The sequence below is a fragment of the Alligator mississippiensis genome, chromosome 1 (assembly GCF_030867095.1).
Source record: "Alligator mississippiensis isolate rAllMis1 chromosome 1, rAllMis1, whole genome shotgun sequence".
Taxonomy (NCBI): domain Eukaryota; kingdom Metazoa; phylum Chordata; order Crocodylia; family Alligatoridae; genus Alligator; species Alligator mississippiensis.
This window is the reverse complement of record NC_081824.1, coordinates 16191675-16202413: the sequence shown is the minus strand read 5'-3', so window position 1 is coordinate 16202413 and position 10739 is coordinate 16191675. Positions and strand designations below refer to the sequence as shown.

Below are 10739 nucleotides of genomic sequence, written 5' to 3'. Positions count from 1 at the left end.
CTATGGCAGCCCCAGTAAACCCAAGGGGAGTGATGCCAGGCCCCTCATAGTAACAACCAGGGATCCAAATTACCTTAATCTGATCCTGTACACATGGGACTTGCTTTACGATATTCGATGCACACCAGCAGGTTCATGGAAGTAAGTGCTTGGCCGGTCAAATAGATGGCAGTTCTGACACTGATCTTGAACTGATTTTGAACTTGATCAGACTCTACAAAGGGTCCTGACCAATGTTACACTTACTGCATGATAAATTGTAACAAGCTACATATTCAGGCCATTTATAGTGCAGTAAAATAGCAAACTAGCCAAAAGGATGTTCCATATTAAATCTGTTTAAATGTGGACCAACTGTGTTTAGTCTGCATTGCACCTTAAATTGCATGTGCAACATGTCCCAGACCCAGGGCTGCCTGTGCTTAATCTGAACAATCAGCCAATCATGAGAATCACAGCACTGGAATCCAGGATACAGTGTTTGTATCTGTCCCAAGAAAATGACATGCAACCATCTAACTCATTCATTCATCTAACAGACAAGTTTGACATCCCCGGACTAAAGCAATCCAAAGCCATGAAAATAATTTAGATAAAGACATACTTATTCCACACAACAGGAAAACTACAGTCTTATTTGATGCTGATAAAACTGCAAGCGCCACTGGTCATTTTCCTCCAGTTTAACACAGAACACTTCCTAAAGCAGAGAGACTTTTTTCATCGGGTTATTTCATTATTAACGCAATGCAACTTTCACATCTTTAGCTGAAATTAGAAGTAGATGTTTTGCTTTAATGGACAAACACTAAAAGCAAAGATACCAACTAAAGCACCAAGCCGTGAGATCCAAGAGTTATAATGTGTCTACTGCAACATGAGTGAGGTCCATTCCTAAAAAGGCTGGAATTAGCTAAGAGATGATCATTTCATGTAAATGCAACAACATCTTACTGGTAGTAAAACCATGTTTTTCTTGTCATCTTTATTCAAGTATTTCACAGCAGTTATATTACAAATTACAGTAAAATGTTCAAAAATTTCCAGAAGTTCAAAAAAAAATTAAATAACTTACTTCAAACTAATGTAAAAGGAAGTCAAAATGCAAAATATCAATTTAAACACAATTCTGAATAAAACTATAGAATCCAAAATATACCATAGTTGATGAAGGAAGTCTACTCAATCCACAAAGTAGACGCACATGAATAAAACCAAACAATAGGATTCCCCGATGTCTAAATAACCCAATGTACAAGATATAAAAGATGCAAGTACAAGCCCAAATTCAAGCTTATGTTGTGATTACAAAAAAATAAAATAAAATAATGACTATCAGCTGCAGGACCTGCCATTCAAGCTACTGAAGGAAAAGCCAGCACTGACCCATCAACTTAATCAAAAAATGGGAAGACAAGATATTACAAAAAACAGTAATCCTATAAATACATTGTTGGCATATGAAAAAAAAAATCAAGTAACAATACATAGGACACCAAACAAAAAATAATCACAGGTGAAATTCAAGCTTGCAAATACAATTAACTCCACAGCCATCTACTTCACCCAAGAACAGTTCTACTATCTCCAACACCTCTGCCCCACAGAGAAGCTTACTTCGGTCTGGCTGAGCCATACTTTATTGACCCGACAACAAGGCCTTGCACAGGAGTTTATTTGCAATTTTCACAACAGGAAACAAGGAACAGAGGTCAATTTGTACAAATTCTTGCCAATACTAGATGGCAAAAAAAATTAAGAATCATACAAGAGTAAACAAGTTTAGACCACATGGATAGATTAACAGCTGCTTTAACTCTATAACCATCAGACATCTGTAAAGGAAAAAAAAACACCTGATGAAGTGTGGTTATTTGGGCCAGAAAAAGTGAGTATATAGTTTTACCCAAGTTGTCCACTAAAACATACTTAAATTGGCTAATTCTTTCCAAAAGACCTCAACTGTTAAAGTGGCAGCTCCTTGATTAGTAAAGGTGCCTCTTTCAGTTTTCAAATCAATATTACTGACTAAAGGTTGTTTTTTCCAAAAAGAACCTGACCTTTTAGAACCATTTTAATGCTAGGCATGAGCTTAAATTTGCTTGTCGCACTCACTGATGACTAAAATCTCAATGGTTTAAATTCAAACAAACTTTGCAACCTGTTAAAAATGTATGCAGTTTTATCTTTCACAAGTGCTGCTGCTACTTGAACAAAAATTTTTTTATGCAAGTGAAACTGGAATAAATATTTTAAAAAAATGCTGCAGCAAGAACCTGAGACTTGCAAAAAACCCTTTTATCAGAAGCTTGCTACAAAAAATCTGCTACATTTTATTTAATCAAATCTTTACGTTTGTAACAATTTTCATCAAAATACAAAATGCTTTTAATGCACCAGAGAGCAAAATATTTTAAACAGGTATGATGGTAATAAATACTAAAGAAAACATGAAAAAAATCCCCATAATCAAAATCTGAGATCAAAGAACCTCTTGTTTAAAATGTGTTTTCTATTATTTTTAATCGCACTTTCCCACCTAAAAAATACAGTGTCTCTACACGGGTTGCATTTAGAGTAGTGTAACTAGATGCATACTAAGACTTGTTTTTTCGCCTATTACATATTAAGAAACCAAGTGGCATTTAGGGGGAGAAGAAGGTCAAGTTAGAATTATGATGCTTAAACATAAAATATAAAGAAGCACTTTGGATTACTGCAGTAGCCCAAGTTTGTTTTTCTGCAGTGGCATACTACTAATAGCCATAGACGTGGAGACAAGTACCTTAGCTTCAGCATGTAAACGGTAGCAGAGTGATTACAGTCCTCCGTAAACACTGTTGGTAACTAAAATACAAAAAGCTGAGGTAGCTCAGTATCTCTGCAGTAGTCCAAGACTGTTTTCTCTAATTAAAAACAAATCACATTGTGTTGCATATTTTGGAAAGACATTCCTGCAGCTACATATAACAGTTATAATGAATGGTAAAACATAGTAACACCAGACAGCCTTTCTACAACATTTTCCACTAACTTGCCTGATAGAAATCAGCCCGGGGAATATTTTAACATTGAGCTTGTGATAAAGACTTTTTACTGCAACATATTTTGCCTCTTGAAACTGCCTAGACGGTCTCTCCCCGATTTCCAGAAAGGAAAGGTTCTGAACTACGCAATTCAGATCCAGAGAACTGCAGTCGGCACAGACCAATTCAGAGGTTCATCTTTCACCTTTTCCCCCCAACATTAATACTGCTATACACGGACTGAGTTGTGGGAGCCTAGTTAGGTTGTCCTTAAAGTGAACAAGGACTCCAGATTTTCTGAGTAACCACCTCTCCCTTTTACATCCATTCAGCAAGTCCAAGCTTTAATTAACACGGAATTGAGAAAGAGACCTGCCAGAATTAAACTTCTTTTATTTCTAAGAAAATGGACAACAAATAAATAGAGCGATGGGGAAAAAAAAAAAAAAGTAAGAGAACAGCCCCCTTCAAACAGTATTTTCTGCTCTTCATTTTATCAACACAGGAAATTTCCACTGTGTAATTTGCTTCAAAAACAAATACACTGATGGAATAAAAGAATTTCACCATTTTGGTAAAATATGTGGCTTTTTTAGTGTGTCTTAGTTTAGTTCTGTAGAGTAAGACAGGCAATGTTAGAACCATAATACTAGTTGCCATTCAATGACAAGGGAATACATTTCATCTATTTGGAGCTTTTCTCTCTGAAGACAGCTTTCTAACTGTCATCCACTATAATCCCAACCATCCGAATAGCCTTATCTTTCTCAATTGACTAAAAAGGCACATTAAAGGCAGTTCTAGAGAGCCTCATCTTCAAATTAATGTACATCCAGTTACTCAAGCTATCTACCACAATGCATCATTGCCATCGTTAAAACAGGTTTCTGTCCATTACCCCAGAGAACAAGAGAAAAAACTGACAAGAAAAAAAACTGGAAAAAAAATGTTGCCTGTTTAAAAAAGTTCATCATTGTTTTATCTGCTCTATCCAGTTTTCTTGTTTTTGTTTGTCTCCTCCACTGTTTGAAGTTTCCCAAAAGACAATGCATGTAGAGAGAACAAGAGCAGAAATGAGAACAGTTTCTGTAGCACCAAAAATCTCCAAGATGTGGTGTTGTATTCTTTATTTATACCGATACAACTATATGAAGTTCCGTTTGGTTCTTGTAGGCTGGTTGGTTTCAGGTACCTGAGACAATAGCACCAAATTCAACAGAAAGAGAGAAAGGAAGAGAGAGAGCACTTAAGACTAAGGCTCTGCACGTACTTGGTGCAAATGGAAATTGAATGGCTCAGAGGACTGCTCTCCCTGGAGCAGTTTGAGAGAGGATAAACCCACCCATCTTGAGTTCACAGGAATGTTTCAAACACATGAACTGTTCTTTCCATCTCCTGAAAGAGACACAAGATGTTAAATTATACACAGGTAAGGAGAAATGAAGGTAGTTACTGTTACACAATCCTATCTACAGTGCTTTTTCTTTTTGGAGCCTGAACAAAAATTTTATGAGAAAACAGACACGTGTGTCTGTTGCCATTTGCTGGCAAGATGAAATAAACAGGTGCTTAAGTAAAAACTCTCAAATGAGTTATGTGAAGATCCAGGTCATATCTGCAACTGATGCATCCCGTTGGTATCAGAAAGGGATGCAGTCAAAGCATCTCACTATGGATCAAGAAGCAGCTGGACTCTGGGCTTGCACCAATGCACAACACCTGCTTAAAGTCATTTAGGCTGAAGAGTCAAGAGAGGCCAGATATTAGGCAAGATCTCTCCCTTAGGTATAACTGGCCACACAAACTGGTATTCCATAGTCACCCTAGCCCAGGGGTGGGCAATTATTTCAGCTGGATGGCCACTTAATGAGTTCTGGTGACCTGTTGAGGGCCACATCCATCTCTTTCCCCCTCCATCTCCCCTTCCCTCCATTCCTCCCCACAGAACCTGGCTGGAGCTGTAGTTCACAAATGGCATCGGCAGTGGACCCAGACAGGGACATCTGCTGCAGCGAGCGAGCAATGGCATCAGTTGTGGAAGCAGTCAGCAGGATCCAGAGCCCAACACGCAACCTTCCAGCAGCGTCCAAAGCTGAAGCTGAAACTGACCTGAAGCAGCAGAAGCGCCTTCCTGTGTCCAGAGCTGATGCCATCAGCAGATTCCAGGTCAGGGCTCCAGGCAGGAGCTTTGGCTGCACTGGGAGGGCAATGCTGTGAACTGTGCGGCGCAGATCCTCGGGTACCCTTTACTTACAAAAAATGATCTTCACCATAAAAAGGTTGGAGAACACTGATCTAGTCCAACCTCCAGCTCAAAGCAGGACCATCCCCATCTAGATCATCCCAGACAAGGCTTCGTCTAGCCAGGTCTTTAAAACCTCCAAGGATGGAGATTCTACCACCTCTCTGGGTAACCTGTTCCAGTGCTTCACTACCCTCCTAGTGAGAAAGATTTTCCTAATATCCAACCTAAAGCTCCCTTGCTGCAACTTGAGACCACTGCTCCTTGTTCTGTCATCTGTCACCACTGAGAACAGTTCAACTCTGTCCTGAATCACCCTTCAGGTAGTTAAAGTCTACTACCAAATCCCTCCCTCAATCGTCCCTTCTGCAGACTAAATAAACCTAGGTCCCTCAGCCTCTTCTCAGAAGTCATGTCCCCCAGCCCCTGAACCATTTTCACTGCCCTCCTCTGAACTCTCTCCAATTTGTCCACAACCTTTCTATAGTGGGGGACCCAAAACTGGACACAGTACTGCAAACGTGGCCAATTCTCTTGATCTGCTGGCAACGCTCCTACTAATGCAGCCCAGTATTCTCTTAGCCTTCTTGGCAACAAAGGCACAATGCTGATTCATATCTATCTTATTGTCCACTGTAACCCCCAAGTCCTTTTCTGCAGAGCTACTGCTTAGAGAGTTGGTCCCCTAGCTGTACCACTGCATAGGATTGTTCTGTCCTAAGTGCAGGACTTTGCACTTGTCTTTGTTGAACCTCATGAGATTTCTTTTGGTCCATTCCAATTTATCTAGGTCACTGAATCCTAGCCCAGTGTACCTCCTAAACCCCCCAGCTTGATGTCATCCACAAACTTGCTGAGGGTGCAATCCATCCCATCTTCCAGATCTTAATGAAGATATTGAACAAAACTGACCCCAGGACCAACCCTGACAGAAGGGAAAATAAAGTAAGAGACCTTCACAATAGTTAGGAAAGAGCCAAAGTAACCACTTGAAAGCTCCTGCCTCTCAGCCACATTCTTAGTTCACCAGCACACGTTTTCTCACTGTTAGCTCTTTGTCCTCTCTCTTCTACGCTCATAAGGAGTTTAGTTGTTACCAGCCTTAAAATATGAATCTTATGGCTTCTGTCATTTGTATCCTTTAAATGCTAACTTAGAGAATGCAATAAGAAAAGTAGAAAGATACCCATGGTTGGGTTTGTTCTTTTGCAGAAGAGAGAGAGGAGCAAAGGGTCATCTCAGAAACTAATGACCCCAGTGATTTTTATATCATTCCTGTTCTAGGGTTCTTTTTATTGTTAGTAAATACAGTTCTCAAAGAGGGCTTCAGATGTGTACTAGTTACTAGTTAGCCATTGCGAAACACTTTAATAAGTGTTTAGTAAAACTCAGGTGAGAAGTTAGAGGAGCCACAGTGCTTTACCTCTACAAGTTGTGATTTGTCATAATCCTTACGATGCCGGTAGATGCATTGACTAAGAAGCGAGTACAACCTCTCGAGTTGGTCAACAGTAAGGTTGTCACTTTTCTTAACCAACAGATCAAGTAGATTCTGTTGAAATAAAAAAAATACATATACATGTAAATTAAGGAATCAAGATTAACATGTAATCATTCTTGAAATCCATTTGAGATTTTATTACAGTTTATCACTGTTCAGGAATAAAACAGAAGTGTGCTAGAAAGATATTTTACTTTACAAACAAAAATGTGATTTAGCATGCAAGTAATATCATTGTTGTAATCAGTCATCAAACCAAACAACTGTAAATAGGTGTTCCACACATACTTTTATTTCAGTATATAAATTGTATATCATTGATAAAATAATGAATGCATGTTCTTACCAGGAAGACGCTACCTATACACATCTACAAAGTTGTTCATTTTTTTCCTTCAAAGTGATGCCTACCTAAATATGAAAAGCTTTACCCAAGTGGTGTGCTGAGGTCTCTGCTATCACGCTATCATTTCTTTCTACTCTCCCATCTGTGTCCTTTTGTAAACTAAGTTCAGGGGATAAGGAGCATCTTTTCATTCCAAGCCTGTACAATAGTTAGCACAACTTGGTCCATGACTAAAACCCCTGGCAGATGTTACACATAAGACGTGATTAACCAGTTAATTGAGTCTTAAATAGTAACCTGGTCACATGTTCAGATAATTAATGGCATGACAAAATGTGCAACAAGCTAATCCACAAAATTAATCCACAAATCATGTAAGAATTTTGTGGTTGTTTCCATCGCGTCTTAAACTAAACATGTGGCAGAGTCCCTGCCATGCAGCCCGATGCTGGCTGACCAGCTACAAAGCCCTTGGGATTTCTGGTTTGGTGGACCGACCAAATTCGGAGTCCTGGGGTGCCTAAATTAAGACACCAATAAATGACCAAATTAAGATGTATGCGTGTGCTGAGTTTGTGAAAACAAAAGAATTATGCTGACAGAAGAGAACGTGGACAGTATGATGAACACAGGGAAACCAATCAACAGTACCTGGAAATGAAAAGTCATTAGGAGAGAAAGAATACAAAAGGAGGGACTTCCAAAGCAGCAGCAGGGACAGCAGCAAGGCCACAATGGGCGGATGGCACACCACGGGCGGATGGCACACCACCGAGCTGTCTCACCCACCCCATCAGAGGGGGAGGTCAAGGGCCGATGCCCACCAAGACTGATGACATCTGACATTCAAGCAAAGAACCAAAGAATGGCATACATGTACTGGCCAGGTGTACCATCTGGCATTCATGGACTGACCAGGTGGACCTCTGTGAAACCCTGGAACTAGTAGATAAGTAGGATCGGGGAGGGGGGTTATTTTGTTTGCTTTGCCTACATTACACACTGATAGCAGATAAGAGTATCAATAAAATTTGCCTATTATTGAACAGAGTCGTCATGGTCAGTCTGAGGGCTTGGGTTCACCCAGAACAAGGTATCAGAACCAAGTCGTGAATCCAGTGCCAACAATGACCAAGACCTAGTTGCAAGGGCAGAGTACACTTCAGTACCACTGCTCAGCCAAAAATGATAATTGTAAACCCTCTTATCTGCTGCCAAGCTGGCATCAGCTTTTGGCTACTCGGTTTTTTGGTTGCACCTGTGTAAGGGTAAAAATTATAGCTCTGATGCTGAAAAGTACACTCTGCCCCTCCTCTATTGCCAAGAGAGAAGCAGAACACACAGCAGCCAATAAAGAGTTCCCATGCTATCATCCCAGTTTAGAAATCAGCTTTTCCACTTAAGACGCACACCCCAATTTTGGAGGGGAAATTTTGGAGGTTGATTATATGAAGGAAAGTCAATTTCAAGGATTCCTTTCAGTTTTAATAGTCAGTAATGTTTCCAACAAGGTCCCTGGCACTCCTTTACAAAATTCTATATTCACTGCAAGACTACCTGCTTTCTCAGGTACTCTGGAGGGGCAAATTCTGTGTTCCCTCACAGTTTCCCACTAATTAAAACACAATTCTGTACTCTGGGGTTAGACCAGAGCTATGACCAGGAAAGCAGTAATTCTCATCAGTTTGTGTTTGAATCCTACAGGTTTCTTTTACTGAGCGTTTGTATAAAGGTTATGGAAGGCAAAGTATACCCTTCATTCACTTGGCATTTAACAGAACCAGAGCACTTGTCACACCCCTAATGATACATATTAGTAGCTGCACAAACAGCAATAGAAGTAGTGGATGTTATTAAATTATTAAAAAATGACCAATATCAATAAGAGTTTAACCATACTATTAACTTGTATTTATATAAATAAAAATTGCTGACAAAAGGCACCTTAAAAATAATGCTAACAAATATAATTTCCACAGTCAACATTCTGCATTGGATGTGGCATTCTGAAAAGCAGTAGGATGGGTAAATAATGTAGTTCTCAATCTCATTACCTTTAATCTGCCGTGGTCAACAATTACTGGGGGTGCAGGATCCAATGGTTCCTCTGGAACCTGCTCCAGACTTGCAGATTTTGGCTGCTCCAGAGTGACTTTTCTAGACTTCTTACCTTTGGATGCACCTGCAGTTTGGACAAAAAAATACCACCATATCAAAGACAGATGGCAGAAAATTATGTTACCATTAGACAAGAAAAATCTCTATACCTTCAAATGAGATGAAACAAAGTCACGCAACAAACACCTCATAGCATTTTCTATTATTCAAGCGCCGTGTTGTCTAGGCATTCAAATTCAGAAGTGTGTTTGTATTACTACTGATAGACCCAGAAAGCATGGATTCATCAGCATCAGTTATGTGGCTTATCAACACCTAGAAACTTCCTTATGGTCACTTTAAAGCAGAAGGAGCCATTACAGACGTGCAGTCCGAAGAGTCTAACTGGCCAGTAAAACCTGTAGCTAGCCCATAACTTCTGGTTAACCTACAGTATATCAAAAGACTTAATCTTGACTTTAAAAACTTAAACTGATAGATAATTCACCATATTCCGAAGTGTAATTCCAGTATTTAATTGAAAAAGGACTTTCTCGTCTCCAAGGTGATTTTGCCAAACCCCAGGCAATCAAGTTTCCAGCTACTGTAACTGCCATAGGTCTAATTCCACTATTTTTTGTTCACCACTTCTACCTCCAATACATTTTACACCTTTTAGGTCCTGTGATATAGCGTCCTTTTTCCATGTAGGACTGGATGACAGGACTGTCTTTAGAGCCAACAACACTTTCTTAAGGGCCTCCAGAGGGATTAATGTTTGTGTGACTAATTTCTTTATTCTAGCAAAATTTTGAACCCCAGAATTAAAAAAAAAAAGGTTAAAGCCAGAAGAGATTTAACATGCCCAATTCCCAAACATAAGCAATGCTTCTTTTGTGGAAGTAGTAGTGAGCGATTTTTCAAAATTACTGTCTAGGTTCTCAGGTGCATCTTTACCAAAAACAGCTGGAAAAATTGTTTATAAACTGTTGATTAGTTTTAATTAAACTGTAGTTTAATTTAAAATGTTTTAACTCATACCTGTTAAGTACTCATACTACAGAGATTAACACTAATTCAGGATCTTTAACTGCTAGTGTCACTGGACAGATCAACTCCATTTGACAAGATCAAACTGACAAAGAGAATTACTTTAGCAGAACTGACTCCGACATGGCTTGGTTCTATTTCTCATGCCACTCAGCAACGGGCTCACTGGATCAGTTCAGTTCGTTATTCATTTCCCTGGGAGGTGGTGTCCCTGTTAAAAGATCTTAGATCCTCTTGTCTTTCATTTTTACTTGGTTCCATTTTAAACAAGTGTTAAGAGGATTCACTGCTGGGTAGATGGCATACTGATATGGCAACTACTGACTTATTCAGGCTGCATGTCCAACTCAGGCAAATTCATTATGTGAAAGAAAGCAATGGCTTTGTTAATTTTATTAAATGATAAACAAATAAAGCATTGTAATTAATAAGCTCAAACTAACAACTGAGCAATACCCTAGGCTTTGCAATTTCTAT

The 10739-nt window shown here is 39.3% G+C and overlaps 1 protein-coding gene across 2 annotated transcripts in view; it reads right to left on the bottom strand.

Moving 5' to 3' along the window:
• Positions 1-970: 970 nt before the first annotated feature.
• ATAD2B (ATPase family AAA domain containing 2B) overlaps positions 971-10739 on the bottom strand; it is a 138734-nt gene continuing 128965 nt past the window's right edge. For both annotated transcript variants that reach the window (XM_014601590.3, XM_019481442.2), the window contains exons 26-28: positions 9170-9297; positions 6692-6820; positions 971-4421 (exon numbers count right to left, since the gene is read on the bottom strand). In XM_014601590.3, coding sequence (XP_014457076.1) covers positions 4380-4421; positions 6692-6820; positions 9170-9297 — 299 coding nt within the window. In that variant the 3' untranslated portion in view covers positions 971-4379. The remainder of the gene's footprint in view (positions 4422-6691; positions 6821-9169; positions 9298-10739) is intronic.